The sequence below is a fragment of the Pseudophryne corroboree genome, chromosome 4, assembly GCF_028390025.1.
Source record: "Pseudophryne corroboree isolate aPseCor3 chromosome 4, aPseCor3.hap2, whole genome shotgun sequence".
In the NCBI taxonomy this organism is placed as follows: Eukaryota; Metazoa; Chordata; class Amphibia; order Anura; family Myobatrachidae; genus Pseudophryne; species Pseudophryne corroboree.
The window spans coordinates 609,792,589-609,810,422 of NC_086447.1; the positions used below are offsets into that span (position 1 = coordinate 609,792,589).

Below are 17,834 nucleotides of genomic sequence, written 5' to 3' on the forward strand. Positions count from 1 at the left end.
CCCTATAAGGGCAAGAGGGAAAAAGGCCGCTCGTTCCTGCCCCGGGGCAGAGGAAGGGGAAAAAGACTGCACCATGCAGCCTCTTCCCAGGAGCAGAAGCCCTCCCCCGCTTCTGCCAAGTCGTCAGCATGACACTGGGGCTCTGCAAGCAGACTCGGGCACGGTGGGGGGCCGTCTCAAGAATTTCAGCACGCAGTGGGCTCACTCGCAAGTGGACCCCTGGATCCTGCAAGTAGTATCACAGGGGTACAAATTGGAATTCGAGACGTCTCCCCCTCGCCGGTTCCTGAAGTCTGCTCTACCAACGTCTCCCTCCGACAGGGAGGCAGTATTGGAAGCTATTCACAAGCTGTATTCCCAGCAGGTGATAATCAAGGTACCCCTCCTACAACAGGGAAAGGGGTATTATTCCACGCTGTTTGTGGTACCGAAGCCGGACGGCTCGGTGAGACCAATTTTAAATCTAAAATCTTTGAACACTTACATAAAAAGGTTCAAATTCAAGATGGAGTCACTCAGAGCAGTGATAGCGAACCTGGAAGAAGGGGACTATATGGTATCTCTAGACATCAAGGATGCTTATCTCCATGTCCCAATCTGCCCTTCTCACCAAGGGTACCTCAGGTTTGTGATACAAAACTGTCATTATCAGTTTCAGACGCTGCCGTTTGGATTGTCCACGGCACCACGGGTCTTTACCAAGGTAATGGCCGAAATGATGATTCTTCTTCGAAGAAAAGGCGTATTAATTATCCCTTACTTGGACGATCTCCTGATAAGGGCAAGGTCCAGGGAACAGTTAGAGGTCGGAGTAGCACTATCTCAGGTAGTGCTACGTCAGCACGGGTGGATTCTAAATATCCCAAAATCACAGCTGATTCCAACAACACGTCTACTGTTCCTAGGGATGATTCTGGACACAGTCCAGAAAAAGGTGTTTCTCCCGGAGGAGAAGGCCAGGGAGTTATCCGAGCTAGTCAGGAACCTCCTAAAACCAGGACAAGTGTCAGTGCATCAGTGCACGAGAGTCCTGGGAAAAATGGTGGCTTCTTACGAAGCGATTCCATTCGGAAGATTCCATGCAAGAACTTTTCAGTGGGATCTGCTGGACAAATGGTCCGGATCGCATCTTCAGATGCATCAGCGGATAACCCTATCTCCAAGGACAAGGGTATCTCTCCTGTGGTGGTTACAGAAGGCTCATCTTCTAGAGGGCCGCAGATTCGGCATTCAGGATTGGATGCTGGTAACCACGGATGCCAGCCTGAGAGGCTGGGGAGCAGTCACACAGGGAAGAAATTTCCAGGGCTTGTGGTCAAGCATGGAAACGTCTCTTCACATAAATATCCTAGAGCTAAGGGCTATTTACAATGCCCTAAGTCAAGCAAGGCCTCTGCTTCAGGGTCAACCGGTATTGATCCAGTCGGACAACATCACGGCTGTCGCCCACGTAAACAGACAGGGCGGCACAAGAAGCAGGAGGGCAATGGCAGAAGCTGCAAGGATTCTCCGCTTGGCGGAAAATCATGTGATAGCACTGTCAGCAGTGTTCATTCCGGGAGTGGACAACTGGGAAGCAGACTTCCTCAGCAGACACAACCTCCACCCGGGGGAGTGGGGACTTCATCCAGAAGTCTTCCAAGTGATTGTAAACCGTTGGGAAAAACCAAAGGTGGACATGATGGCGTCCCGTCTCAACAAGAAACTGGACAGATATTGCGCCAGGTCAAGGGACCCTCAGGCAATAGCGGTGGACGCTCTGGTAACTCCGTGGGTGTTCCAGTCGGTATATGTGTTCCCTCCTCTTCCTCTCATACCAAAAGTACTGAGAATCATAAGAAGGAGAGGAGTAAGAACGATACTCGTGGCTCCGGATTGGCCAAGAAGAACTTGGTACCCGGAGCTGCAAGAGATGCTCACGGAGGACCCGTGGCCTCTACCTCTAAGGGAGGACCTGCTCCAGCAGGGACCTTGTCTGTTCCAAGACTTACCGCGGCTGCGTTTGACGGCATGGCGGTTGAACGCCGGATCCTGAAGGAAAAAGGCATTCCAGATGAAGTCATCCCTACCCTGATCAAGGCCAGGAAGGATGTAACTGCAAAACATTATCATCGCATTTGGCGAAAATATGTTGCGTGGTGTGAGGCCAAGAAGGCCCCTACAGAGGAATTTCAACTGGGTCGTTTCCTACATTTCCTGCAAGCAGGATTGTCTATGGGCCTAAAATTAGGATCCATTAAGGTTCAAATTTCGGCCCTGTCGATCTTCTTCCAGAAAGAACTGGCTTCAGTGCCTGAAGTTCAGACGTTTGTCAAAGGGGTACTGCATATACAGCCTCCTTTTGTGCCTCCAGTGGCACCTTGGGATCTCAATGTAGTTTTAGGGTTCCTAAAAGCACATTGGTTTGAACCACTTGCCACAGTGGATTTGAAATATCTCACATGGAAAGTGGTAATGCTGTTGGCCCTGGCTTCAGCCAGGCGCGTATCAGAATTGGCGGCTTTATCCTATAAAAGCCCTTACCTTATATTTCATTCGGATAGGGCGGAATTGAGGACTTGTCCTCAATTTCTCCCTAAGGTGGTTTCAGCGTTTCACATGAATCAACCTATTGTGGTACCTGTGGCTACTAGGGACTTGGAGGACTCCAAGTTGCTGGACGTAGTCAGGGCCCTGAAAATATATGTTTCCAGGACGGCTGGAGTCAGAAAATCTGACTCGCTGTTTATACTGTATGCACCCAACAAGCTGGGTGCTCCTGCTTCTAAGCAGACGATTGCTCGTTGGATTTGTAGTACAATTCAACTTGCACATTCTGTGGCAGGCCTGCCACAGCCAAAATCTGTAAAAGCCCATTCCACAAGGAAGGTGGGCTCATCTTGGGCGGCTGACCGAGGGGTCTCGGCTTTACAACTTTGCCGAGCAGCTACTTAGTCAGGGGCAAACACGTTTGCTAAATTCTACAAATTTGATACCCTGGCTGAGGAGGACCTGGAGTTCTCTCATTCGGTGCTGCAGAGTCATCCGCACTCTCCCGCCCGTTTGGGAGCTTTGGTATAATCCCCATGGTCCTTACGGAGTTCCCAGCATCCACTAGGACGTCAGAGAAAATAAGAATTTACTTACCGATAATTCTATTTCTCATAGTCCGTAGTGGATGCTGGGCGCCCATCCCAAGTGCGGATTGTCTGCAATACTTGTATATAGTTATTGTTACAAACAAATCGGGTTGTTTATTGTTGGAAGCCATCTTTTCAGAGGCTCCTACGGTTATCATACTGTTAACTGGGTTCAGATCACGAGTTGTACGGTGTGATTGGTGTGGCTGGTATGAGTCTTACCCGGGATTCAAGATCCTTCCTTTTTATGTACGCTCGTCCGGGCACAGTATCTTAATTGAGGCTTGGAGGAGGGTCATAGGGGGAGGAGCCAGTGCACACCAGCTAGTCTAAAGCTTTTACTTTTTGTGCCCAGTCTCCTGCGGAGCCGCTATTCCCCATGGTCCTTACGGAGTTCCCAGCATCCACTACGGACTATGAGAAATAGAATTATCGGTAAGTAAATTCTTATTTTTTGTTAATATTTTTTTTCTCTCTGTTCTTTCCAATCGAAGTTAAGGCACACTAGACAATTTTGAACCAATAAAGGTAAAGATAAAGCTGTTTTTTGAAATTTACCCAGCTACAGATTGAAAGATAAAGTGCATACACACTGAACGATATAGTGAACAATATCGTTCAGTGACGTCACCCCTCCCATCCCTGAACGTGCAGTCATGAAAGTTATAGCCTAAATTGGACTGCATGTTCAGTTGATAAAGATAAACGATAACGACCTATAGGAGTGTGCTTCGTTATAGTGCATACACACTTGACGATATGTATGATAATATCTTTATCGTGCATATTGTTCACTTCAATTGTCTACTGTGTATGCCCCTTAAGATTTTCCTTTAGGTACTGTAATGGCAAATTATTGGGAAAAAAAATGACTTGGTTCCAAGGTGGATGGGGCGACCATCTTATAGTGTGTACCCCCAATCTGTCATTTTAAGCCGTTGTTCATTAAATAGTCAAAGCTGATATTCTGCATGTCAGATGGTGGAATGCAATGTAGGATGTGTGGTGCACATCGTGTTGTATGTATGCACATGAGGCTTGATTCAGATGTGAACGGAGTTTCTGTGCAAAGTACAAATGATCTGTATTTTGCGAATGAGCCAAACTCGTACTGCACATGTGCAGTATGGATTTGCAACATTGGTTGCACTATGGCTGCAGACTGTCAGCGATTGACAGTACACTGCCGTTTGTGGCCTAGGGTGCAGACTGACAAGGCCAGCATCTCTGTTGGAATACTGAGATACCGTGGCCTCTTTGTTGTATCTGCGATGGATGGCTTGCGCGGCTGCATGGGTCAGGCAGACGGCTGATGATGCCTCAGGTGATCAGATGCTACAGCCTAGGATGCAGCTTATGAAGGCAGGAGGCATCTACTTATAGCAGACGCTTTGTGTGGCGTTAAGATATTACTGCTCATGCTTCCATGTAAGTAGCAGCGATATGACCTACATCCACATATGATTCAGGCCCGTAGTTTACAGGAACAATGATTAATTGGATACACTCCTATGACACAATATATTGTGCCGTCGTTTGGAAGATTGCATAGTGTGTACTCTGTTATGTGTTGTGGAATTTAGTGACATTGGATAAACCGTCACATCATTTGTTAAATCTTATAGTGTGTAACCAACTTTAGAGTGACACTTATAATAGCTTTCAAAGCAGCAGACACGGGTGGTCTTCAGGTTGGCTGCAGCCCGGCTCCCGACGACCACCATACCGGCGCCGGAATCCCAACCGCTTGCATACCGACAGCTTTTCTCCCTCTAGGGGATCCACGACCCCCCTGGTGGGAGAATAGATAGCGCTGCATGCGTAGCGCGCCACCGTGCCCGCAAGGGGCTCATTTGCGCACGCCCAGCTGTCTGTATGCTGGCAGTCGGGATTCCGGCGCCGGTATGCTGGCCGCCGGGAGCCCGACCGCCGGCATCACATACTACACCCAGCAGACACTGCTTCCTCACTGTACCTAAACCGCTTATAGCCAAATATTAGTCCCGGGTCATTCCGGGTCAAATCAACATATTGATTTTGGGCAACACTAAAACCATGGGAATCTTTACAGCGCTGTTTTCAGTTAATTTTATATACACTAGCAATTCTTATTCCAAATCATATTCTATATATGTATACCCACTGTCACTTCCAAGAATGTAGCATCCGTGAAATACGTGCAGTCCAAGTAAAAATTAAAATATGAAAAAATATATTAAAAAAGGCTTCAACAACTTTTCTTTGCTCATAGACAATACAACTCTCAGCAGGTATCACAGTTCGGCATTAGATTTCAAAAAGGAGTGATCTCACCCGGAGTTCCCGGACACCAGAAATTTAAGCACGGCGTTCCTCCTTCTCCAAGAATATAGCTTACTGCCCGGAGCTGTGCACTTGAGGGCTTTTCTGCCGTTGGTCGTCCACCGGCTTTCTGTCTCGAAACCAAAACCCCTTATGCTGCTGATTCACCCGCTGCGCGTCTTGTCTAACTCATCGGCTCCCGGCTTTCTCCTTACGCATAAAGTGACCAAATCCACCTACTCCCGCCGGCACGTTTCTACCCAATCAGTAGTGTGGCGGCAATAGGTGGATTTGGTCACTTTATGCGTAAGGAGATAGCCTGAACACAATGAAAAACTGTGTTCAATTACTGGCTACATTCAATATTATGTTTTTAAGTACTTTTTATTGCAATCAGTATAAATGAACCTAAATGAACCTTAACTTTTAGGAACAACCAACAACAATCTGTAAAAACCCAATAAATTATCAATCTGTTCATTCACCGAAAAAAAAAAAAAAAAAAGATTATTTCATCCAGTAAATGAACACCCCCCCCCCCCCCCCCCACACACACACACACACACACACACACACACACACACACACACACACACACACACACACACACACACACACACACACCCACCCCCCTTCAAACTTTTACACATTGTTTTTCACCTCAGAATATCACATTTTAACACTTTTATAGCCTTTACCCATTTGTATAGAGGTACTGCAAATTGTTGTTTTTTAAGTTGTATTTAAAATTGGGCAGTAAATTATCTTATTATTTTGAGGGAAAAGTAGTTCAAACTCATTCAATGCTGAGGATCAAATCACAACCTAACTTACATAAGAAGGCTTCAAAGCATAAAATCAGACGCTTGTTATGATTAGCTAAAAAAAAATTAATTAAATCCTTGCTTTAATGCTTTAAACCTGAAAATATAAATTCACTGGTAGTGTTCATTCACTGGCTGATTAACCCTAAATAACCCAGAAGTGAACCTATGGCTGCAACACTGATATTTGGAGTTTCTTCTTTACTAGTTCCTCATTCCTAAAGGAGCAAGCTGCAGGAGAAGAGAGCTTAGAGTTAATTTAGAAGCTCTCCTGGGCAATTTAGGCTTATTTTCGGGTTTACCTGCTCTGGCCTGGAGGGTAATTAGAGTGAAATAGAGAACATTACACAATGGGGGGAATTCAAATGTTTGAAAAGTCAGTTGGGTGTCTGTTTTTTCCTAATAAACAGGAAAAAACAGACACCCAACCGACTTTTCAAACATTTGAATTCCCCCCCATTATGTGAGCTCTTATTTCATTACCTATTGAACCACCCTCTTGTATCATTAATACCCACATGTCCTCCTTCCCCCTCCCATTCCCTGATTTATCAAAACACCAGAACTTGCTTGCCAGACATGTCCTCACAGCTGCCACTTGTCTGATTGCTTCCCTCTGGAAATACCAGAATCCTCCTTCAGTCTGTTACCTTATGTGATAGATCAGATGTTCAACTACCTATGAGGCTTTCCTGGTTCATTTTATAAGAGATGGGGCCCCTGGACTCAACATAAGAATGCCCCTGCTCTTCCAGTTTAAGGTTTCTTTTATGACTGTGTTGCGCTTTCCGTCTTTTTCCTCCCTCACTCAAGTGACATATGTAGTTTCCAAGATCCCTCCTTTTTTCCCTCCTCCCTATTCACGCCTTGTTCCTTTCTTTTCTCTACCTCATTGTATACCTAAAATCCTGGCATCCGCTTTTTTTTCTTTTGATATGTTGTCTTGTTACTGTACTACTCAGTTTTGACTTACATCTATATTTTTATCTGGTACCTTAATAAATCTTTTTTGAAAAAGAAAAAAAGACTTAATGACCTACATCACCATGTCCTAATAAGCATAAAAAAATAAAATAAAAATGTGTACTTTCTAATTTGCATGTGTGTTAATTCATATGTACTCATATACGTGTGTCTGTATATATTCATATATTTATTTATTTTCACAGGAGAGCTTGTATTTCAATTGAAAAGGAGACCCCCAGACTATCTCTCAAAGATGGACAGGAAACTGGAGGGCAAACCATCAAAAAGCAGACTGGAGTCTTATAGCTACTCCCTTTCTCCCGATAAACTACCTTACTTGGTAGAATTAAGCCCAGGTAAGATTTTTTATTACTTAGTAAGTGAAGTAGAAAGCTTGTATTTATAACATTCTTTCCCTTAAAATTTTTTTATTTTTGATAGGAGTTCTAGATACACCTCCATGAACACTAGACAGAAGATCTGAAATTCTTAGAAGGCAGTAAATACTGTACAGATGCAGTGATCGCGCTGAGACCAAAAAAAGTGGGTCCCAGGGACCCCTCACTTTTAAAAATTGGGGTCCTACCTGTCCTTTTCTGGGTCCCATCGGAATGAAGGTTTTAATTAGTCTTATTAATGATTCAAATATAAAAACACAAACTTGATTTGGACACTACAAAAGGGGTGCAAGGGGGAGGATGGGGTGACGCTGCTGGGCTGTGTAGCATACAGGACACCCCGCACTTTAGATGTAATTAGACATTTTGGTGACCTTGTGGCAGAAAGAGAATTGGCTCTCCCGCACCGACACTGAAAACTGCGACAGTGCGCGCCGAAGGCGCGCTGGAATTTTTTAGGGGCGTAGCTTCGTGGGGAAGGGGCGTGGTCACATAATAGTACCAATTCACATTATTCCACACAGTAGTGCCGCTTATACACATTGCACCAGGTAGAACCTCCTATACACACTGAGCCAAGGAGAGCACGTTATACACATTGCGCCAGGCAGAGCACGTTATACACATTGCGCCACACGTTGCACCAGGTAGAGCACGTTATACACATTGCACCAGGTAGAGCACGTTATACACATTGCGCCACACATTGCACCAGGTAGAGCACGCTATACATATTGCGCCAGGTAGAGCACGTTATTCACATTGCGCCAGGTAGAGCACGTTATACACATTGCGCCAGGCAGAGCACGTTATTCACATTGCGCCAGGCAGAGCACGTTATTCACATTGCGCCAGGCAGAGCACGTTATTCACATTGCGCCAGGCAGAGCACGTTATTCACATTGCGCCAGGTAGAGCACATTATACACATTGCGCCAGGCAAAGCACGTTATGCACATTGCGCCAGGCAGAGCACGTTATGCACATTGCGCCAGGCAGAGCACGTTATGCACATTGCGCCAGGTAGAGCACGTTATGCACATTGCGCCAGGTAGAGCACGTTATGCACATTGCGCCAGGTAGAGCACGTTATGCACATTGCGCCAGGTAGAGCACGTTATGCACATTGCGCCAGGTAGAGCACGTTATGCACATTGCGCCAGGTAGAGCACGTTATGCACATTGCGCCAGGTAGAGCACGTTATGCACATTGCGCCAGGTAGAGCACGTTATGCACATTGCGCCAGGTAGAGCACGTTATGCACATTGTGCCAGGTAGAGCACGTTATGCACATTGCGCCAGGTAGAGCACGTTATACACATTGCACCAGGCAGAGCACGTTATGCACATTGTGCCAGGTAGAGCACGTTATGCACATTGTGCCAGGTAGAGCACGTTATGCACATTGTGCCAGGTAGAGCACGTTATGCACATTGTGCCAGGTAGAGCACGTTATGCACATTGCGCCAGGTAGAGCACGTTACACACATTGCGCCAGGTAGAGCACGTTACGCACATTGCGCCAGGTAGAGCACGTTATACATATTGCGCAGGTAGAGCACGTTATGCACATTGCACCAGGTAGAGCACGTTATACATATTGCGCCAGGTAGAGCACGTTACACACATTGCGCCAGGTAGAGCACGTTACACACATTGCGCCAGGTAGAGCACTTAACAATTATATGATTAAAAAACAGGACAACATTATTAAATACATTTTCTATATGTAATGGGTTTATGGTGCCGCTATAATAGAGCCCCAGACTGGATTTAGACACTACAAAGGTGTTGTGGGGGAGGGAGGGTGACAATGCTGCTGGGCTGTTATCATATCGGAAGTATGCATTCAGGATCCTGGCTGTCGGGATCCCAGCAGCGTAATACCGATGCCGGAATCCTGACAGCCGCCACAATACCAACGCTGGCATCCCGAGGAGATCAGGATCCCGGCAACGATATCCTGACAGTCAGGATCCTGAAGGGAAGTATGCACTGCCGCCACTGGTTTAGCGTGCGGGTAGGAAGGGGGGGGGTTAGGATATGGTGCTTGGGGGAGGGTTAGGGTTAGGCTGCAGAGAGGGGGTATAAGTGTTAGGCACTAAGGGGGTGGTTTAGGCTGCGGGAAACGGAGGGTTAGGGGTGGGAGGTTAGGGTACCCTCTGCACTCGTCACTCTTGTCTGCTTTGCTGCGATCGGGATGCTGGTGTCGGTATACTAAATGCCAACATCCTGACCGACGACTTCGGATACTTGGTACAACCAATGGATTTGAGTCATGCTGCCTGTAATTTATGTGCTGACTGATCAACTTCAGTGACACTCGCTGTGCTGGCTGCCTTTACAGTAACCAGCGGCAACCAGCAGTAACCAACAGCAACCAGCAATAACCAAGAAAGGCAGCCAGAACAGTGAGTGTCACTGAAGTTGATCAGTCAGCACATAAATTACAGGCAGCATGACTCCAACCAGTGGTTGTATCAAGGGTCCTGTATGCTGCAGAGACCAGCAGCACTGTCACCCTCTCGCCTCACCCCCACTCCATACCACAAAAATGTTGCTTTTAACACCTGCAGCCCCCATCTCCGCCATCCCACCGATATGAACAGCCCCCCAGCCGCCACCGCAAGTCCAGCTCACCCTTCCGCACCGCACGCACAGTCCGCGGTCACCGGCGTTCAACTTCCCCGCAGCACAGTGTGTAGTGCGCCGCAGAGCCGGACTTGCTCTGTCCGGCTCCCGTGAAGCTACAGCGGGTGATCGGCAGGAAGGGGGGGGGGGGGGGCGTCCTCACTGTCTGTCCGGCTCCCTTGAAGCTCCAGCGGGTGATCGGCGGGAAGGGGGGGCAACCTCATTCTTTTTCCGGCTCCCTTCAAGCTGCAGCAGGTGATCGGGGGGGGGGGGGGCGGGTTGGGAGGAGGAGAGAAGCCGTCCTCACTCTCTGTCCGGGGGGAAGGGGGGGGGCGCCACAAGAGGACTTAAACAAGATGACCAGCTTCAGCGGAGCGCGTCCCCGGGGACCCACACAGTTTAGAAAAGTGAGTCCCTGGACCACAGATCAGGGTAAAATACGCGCTATAGCGCGTATTTGCGAACACTGCAGATGTGTCCTCCTACATCTTGGCTCAATATGCCACGTAGCGGGAGATTCCAGGCGTGAGTGAGTTGACAGGTCCCATGCAACTCCGTTATCGTTGGGTGTCTTTTTTTTGCCGAAAATAGGACGCACAAGCAGACAATGCTGATTAAAATATGTGGCATGCTTATATTCTCTGTGCGTATCTGCTGTATCTGCATACAAAATGGTGCGTTAGTGTTTTCTAGGAAAACACTGTAGCATACCATTTCATATGCAGCCACGGTCGCACACAGAATATAGGAATGTCGCATATCATTTTAAACAGCATAAGCTTTTTGTGATTTCTCTTTGCATTGTTTTTTGCAAATAAGATGCATTATAATGGAGAAAGTCAGACGTAAAGACTCTAGGCGCTACCGAGTCACGCCACGGCATGGCTTACCTAGAAATGCTGTTTAACGTGCGGCTAGATGTGAGTGGTCACATCTGTATGTACCTAATCCACAACCTCATCCTGTTGTACTGCCCTGTAAGCCTCTACATTGGTATGGTGGATACTACACTAGATGATCTCATAAGCTTTTTTGACTTACAATATCATCTCTACGCTGATGACACTCAAATCTACCTTTCCTCCCCTGACCTCTCCCCTGCTCTCCAACTATCTCTATGCTATCTCCTCCTGGATGTCCCAGCACTTTCTTAAACTTAAAATGTCTGTGTGCGACTCTGCCTGCAGCTTGGCGGGAGGTGTCTGCATGTCCAGCGTGTGGGGGGAGTCCTGGCCAGCACAGCCACACGTGGGGACGCCATTGCTGCACCTCTTGCTCATTAACATAGCGCGGACCGCTGGCGCCTCCAAGACCTCACGGACCCAGTGTTTACAAGATGTAAGTCGAAAACAACCTCCAAGGCCACGCCCAGCGCATTTCGTCACTGTAGGACTTCGTCTTGGGGTGTGACCTGACAATGTCCTACAGTGATTAAACGCGTTGGGCGTGGCGGAGACACTGATGAATTAAACACCGCTGCCAGAGCTGTGTGGAGCGAGCCGCAAGCTGCTATCCGGAGGCAGCAGTGAATCGTCTGCATACTGGTGCTTTTAAACTTTGATATACGTGAACATGTTATTTTTTGAGTAAAATTACTTGATATCTAATCTCACTGAGTGCGCCCTCGTTCTCTTTCAGTTTCTATTCTATCTATCTTTATCTATCTATCTATCTGTATCTATCTATCTATCTAGATATAGATTTTTTTTTTATATATATATATATATATATATATATATATATATATATATATAGAAATATATATATATATATATATATATATATATATATATATAGAACCCTGGCGCACCTAGCCCCTCAGGGTACAGAATATAGTGACAATATGTGACACAGGAGAATGAAATCCCACACAACCGCTCCAGGCACTCTCAGTCTCGGGTACATTGCAGAAGTTATTGCATATAAACAATAAAACTGCACTGGACTAGTAAATTACATATAACTATGTAAGATTATAGCTATAACAATGCACAGTAGATACTGAATGTATATCACAAAATACTTGTACCAAATATTCAGCTAGCAGTACACTTGTTCTTAACTAACACTGTCTAAAATGACATGTAGAATACTTAAGTGTCTGTAAAAGCACAGCGTTGATGAGGCAGGAGGCTTTACAGAGGAGACTTAGCCCAGCAGTCCCGGAGCTCAGGCCGGCTAGTAATGAAGATGGCGCCAAAATCTCTTCAGGGAGTGAGGGAGATGCCGCTCCAGGGCGGGAACACCAGCAGTAGATGGTGCCTGAAGCTGGGGGAGGGGCTACATACAGGTCAGCGCCTTATCCCCTCTGCTAGACTAACCCACCGGGTACTATGGAGCCTATTCTAAACAGATTTCTCTGACGTCGTAGTGGATGCTGGGAACACCGAAAGGACCATGGGGAATAGCGGGCTCCGAAGGAGGCTGGGCACTCTAGAAAGATTTATGACTACCTGGTGTGCACTGGCTCCTCCCACTATGACCCTCCTCCAAGCCTCAGTTAGATCTTGTGCCCGGCCGAGGTTGGATGCACACTAGGGGCTCTCCTGAGCCCTTAGAAAGAAAGTATAGATTTAGGTTTTTTATTTTCAGTGAGACCTGCTGGCAACAGGCTCACTGCAGCGAGGGACTAAGGGGAGAAGAAGCGAACTCGCCTGCTTGCAGCCGGATCGCGCTTCTTAGGCTACTGGACACCATTAGCTCCAGAGGGATCGACCGCAGGCCCAGTCCTTGGTGTTCGGTCCCGGAGCCGCGCCGCCGTCCCCCTTACAGAGCCAGAAGCAAGAAGAGGTCCAGAAAATCGGCGGCAGAAGACATCAGTCTTCACCAAGGTAGCGCACAGCACTGCAGCTGTGCGCCATTGCTCCTCATACACACTTCACACTCCGGTCACTGAGGGTGCAGGGCGCTTGGGGGGGGCGCCCTGAGCAGCAATAAAAACACCTTGGCTGGCAAAAATACCACAATTTCTCTAACGTCCTAGTGGATGCTGGGGACTCCGTCAGGACCATGGGGAATAGCGGCTCCGCAGGAGACAGGGCACAAAAGCAAGCTTTTAGGATCACATGGTGTGTACTGGCTCCTCCCCCTATGACCCTCCTCCAAGCCTCAGTTAGGTTTTTGTGCCCGGCCGAGAAGGGTGCAATCTAGGTGGCTCTCTTAAAGAGTTACTTAGAAAAAGTTTTTAGGTTCTTTATTTTCAGTGAGTCCTGCTGGCAACAGGCTCACTGCATCGAGGGACTTAGGGGAGAGATTTTCAACTCACCTGCGTGCAGGATGGATTGGATTCTTAGGCTACTGGACATAGCTCCAGAGGGAGTCGGAACACAGGGCTCGCCCTGGGGTTCGTCCCGGAGCCGCGCCGCCGACCCCCCTTGCAGACGCTGAAGATGAAGAGGTCCGGAACCAGGCGGCAGAAGACTCTGTCTTCATCAGGTAGCGCACAGCACTGCAGCTGTGCGCCATTGTTGTCAGCACACTTCACACAGCGGTCACGGAGGGTGCAGGGCGCTGGGGGGGGGCGCCCTGGGCAGCAATGTATAATACCTGTATGGCGAAAAATACATCACATATAGCCCTTGAGGCTATATGGATGTATTTAACCCCTGCCAGATATCTAAAACTCCGGAGAAGAAGCCCGCCGAAAAGGGGGCGGGGCCTATTCTCCTCAGCACACAGCGCCATTTTCCCTCACAGAAAGGCTGGTGGGAAGGCTCCCATGCTCTCCCCTGCACTGCACTACAGAAACAGGGTTAAAACAGAGAGGGGGGGCACTGATTTGGCGATATGTATATATATTAAAATGCTATAAGGGAGGAACACTTATATAAAGGTTGTCCCTGGATAATTATAGCGTTTTGGTGTGTGCTGGCAAACTCTCCCTCTGTCTCCCCAAAGGGCTGGTGGGTCCTGTCCTCTATCAGAGCATTCCCTATGTGTGTGCTGTATGTCGGTACGTGTGTGTCGACATGTATCAGGAAAATATTGGTGAGGAGGCGGAGCAAATTGCCTGTAATGGTGATGTCACTCTCTAGGGAGTCGACACCGGAATGGATGGCTTATTTATGGAAATTACGTGACAATGTCAACACACTGCAAGCCGGTTGACGACATGAGAGGGCCGGCGAACAAATTAGTATCTGTCCAGGCGTCTCAAACACCGTCAGGGGCTGTAAAATGCCCATTTACCTCAGTCGGTCGACACAGACCCAGACACGGACACTGATTTCAGTGTCGACGGTGAAGAAACAAACGTATTTTCTTTTAGGGCCACACGTTAAGGGCAATGAAGGAGGTGTTACATATTTCTGATACTCCAAGTACCACAAAAAAGGGTATTATGTGTGAGGTGAAAAAACTACCTGTAGTTTTTCCTGAATCAGATAAATTAAATGAAGTGTGTGATGATGCGTGGGTTTCCCCCGATAGAAAATTATTGGCGGTATACCCTTTCCCGCCAGAAGTTAAGGCGCGGTGGGAAACACCCCTCAGGGTGGATAAGGCGCTCACACGCTTATCAGAACAAGTGGCGGTACCATCTACGGATAGGGCCGTACTTAAGGAGCCAGCTGATAGGAGGCTGAAAAATATCCTAAAAAGTATACACACACATGCTGGTGTTATACTGCGACCAGCGATCGCCTCAGCCTGGATGTGCAGAGCTGAGGTGGCTTGGTCGGATTCCCTGACTAAAAATATTGATACCTTTGACAGGGACAGTATTTTATTGACTATAGAGCATTTAAAGGATGCATTTCTATATATGCGAGATGCGCAGAGGGATATTTGCACTCTGGCATCAAGAGTAAATGCGATGTCCATATCTGCAAGAAGATGTTTATGGACACGACAGTGGTCAGGTGATGCAGATTCCAAACGGCACAAAGATGTATTGCCGTATAAAGGGGAGGAGTTATTTGGGGTCGGTCCATGGGACCTGGTGGCCAGGGCAACTGCTGGAAAATCCACAGTTTTTTTTACCCTAAGTCACATCTCTGCAGAAAAAGACACCGTCTTTTCAGCCTCAGTCCTTTCGTCCCTATAAGAGTCATATCTGCCCAGGGATAGAGGAAAGGGAAGAAGACTGCAGCAGGCAGCCCATTCCCAGGAACAGAAGCCCTCCACCGCTTCTACCAAGTTCTCAGCATGACGCTGGGACCGTACAGGACCCCTGGATCCTATAAGTAGTATCCAAGGGGTACAGATTGGAATGTCGAGAGGTTTCCCCCCTCGCAGGTTCCTGTAGTCTGCTGTACCAATGTCTCCCTCCGACAGGGAGGCAGTATTGAAAACAATTCACAAGCTGTATTCCCAGCAGGTGATAATAAAATTACCCCTCCGACAACAAGGAAAGGGGTATTACTCCACACTATATGGTGGTACTGAAGGCTAGGTGAGACCTATTCTAAATCTGAAAAATTTGAACACTTACAAGGGTTCAAATCCAGATGGAGTCACTCAGAGCAGTGATAGCAAAGATGTCCCGGGACATCAGGGATGCTTACCTCCATGTCCCAAAATTTGCCTTTTCTCACCAAGGGTACCTCAGGTTCGTGGTACAGAACTGTCACTATCAGTTTCAAGACGATGCCGTTGGATTGTCCAAGGCACCCCGGGTCCTTACCAAGGTAATGACCGAAAGGAGGATTCGTCTTCAAAGAAAATGGACGACCTCCTGATAAGAACAAGGTCCAGAGAACAGTTGGAGGTCGGAGTAGCACTATCTCAAGTAGTTCTACGACAGCACGGGTGGATTCTAAATATTCCAAAACCGCAGTTGTTCCGACGACACGTCTGCTGGTCCTAGGGATGATTCTGGACACAGTCCAGGAAAAGGTGTTTCTCCCAGAGGAGAAAGCCAGGGAGTTATCCGAGCTAATCGGGATCCTCCTAAAACCAGGAAAAGTGTCAGTGCATCATTGCACAAGAGTCCTGGTAAAAATGGTGGCTTATTACGAAGCGCTTCCATTCGGCAGATTTCACGCAAGAACTCTTCAGTGGGATCTGCTGGACAAATTGGCCGGATCGCATCTTCAGATGCATCAGCGGATAACCCTATATCCAAGGACAAGGGTGTCTCTCCTGTGGTGATTACAGAGTGCTCATCTTCTAGAGGGCCGCAGATTCGGCATTCAGGATTGGATGCTCGTGACCACGGAGGCCAGCCTGAGAGGCTGGGGAGCAGTCACATAAGGAGTGTGATCAAGTCTGGAGAATTCTCTCCACATAAATATACTGGAGCTAAGAGCAAATTTATAATGCTCTAAGCTTAGCAAGACCTCTGCTTCAAGGTCAGCCGGTATTGATCCAGTGGGATAACATCACGGCAGTCGCCCACGTAAACAGAAAGGGCGGCACAAGAAGCAGGAGGGCAGTGGCAAAACTGCAAGGATTTTTCGCTAGGCGGAAAATCATGTGATAGCACTGTCAGCTGTGTTCATTCCGGGAGTGGACGACTGGGAAGCAGACTTCCTCAGCAGGCACGACCTCCACCCGGGAGAGTGGGAACTTCATCGGGAAGTTTTCCGCATGATTGTGAACCGTTGGGAAAGACCAAAGGTGGACATGATGGCGTCCCGCCCGAACAAAAAATGGGACAGGTATTGCGCCAGGTCACGAGACCTTCAGGCGATAGCTGTGGACGTCCTGGTAACACCGTGGGTGTAACAGTCGGTGTATGTGTTCCCTCCTCTGCTTCTCATAACCAAGGTATTGAGAATTATAAGACATAGAGGAGTAAGAACTATACTCGTGGCTCCGGATTGGCCAAGAGGGACTTGGTAACCGGAACTTCAAGAGATGCTCACAGAGGACTAATGGCCTCGGGAGCTAAGAAGGGATTTGCTTTCAGCAAGTACCATGTCTGTTCCAAGAGGAACCGTGGCATCGGCCTTTAAGAAAGGACCTGCTCCAGCAGGGACCTTGTCTGTTCCAAGACTTACCGCGACTGCGTTTGACGGCATGGCGGTTTGAACGCCGGATCCTAAGGGAAAAGGCATTCCGGAAGAGGTCATACCTACCCTGGTCAAAGCCAGGAAGGAGGTGACCGCACAACGTTATCACCGCATGTGGTAAAAATATGTTGCGTGGGTGAGGCCAGGAAGGCCCCACGAAAAAATTTCAACTAGGTCGATTTCTGCACTTCCTGCAAACAGGAGTGTCTATGAGCCTCAAATTGGAGTCCATTAAGGTTCAAGTTTCGGCCCTATAGATTTTCTTCCAGAAAGAATTGGCTTCAGTTCCTGAAGTCCAGACGTTTGTCAAGGGAGTATTGCATATACAGCCCTTGTGTGCCTCCAGTGGCACCGTGGGATCTCAACGTAGTGTTGGGATTCCTCAAATCATATTGGTTTGAACCACTCAAATCTGTGGATTTGAAATATCTCACATGGAAAGTGACCATGCTGTTGGCCCTGGCCTCGGCCAGGCGATTGTCAAAATTGGCGGCTTTGTCTTACAAAAGCCCATATTTGATTTTCCATTCGGACAGGGCAGAACTGCGGACTCGTCCCCAGTTTCTTCCTAAGGTGGTGTCAGCGTTTCACCTGAAACAACCTATTGTGGTGCCTGCGGCTACTAGGGACTTGGAGGACTC

General features: G+C 47.8%; 1 protein-coding gene across 21 annotated transcripts in view; it reads left to right on the forward strand.

Annotated features, from left to right (window-relative positions):
* The window catches only part of AFDN (afadin, adherens junction formation factor), an 866,421-nt gene that overhangs the window by 463,451 nt on the left and 385,136 nt on the right, over window positions 1–17,834 (forward strand). For all 21 annotated transcript variants that reach the window (XM_063917625.1, XM_063917611.1, XM_063917620.1 and 18 more), the window contains exon 8: window positions 7,414–7,566. In XM_063917625.1, coding sequence (XP_063773695.1) covers window positions 7,414–7,566 — 153 coding nt within the window. The remainder of the gene's footprint in view (window positions 1–7,413; window positions 7,567–17,834) is intronic.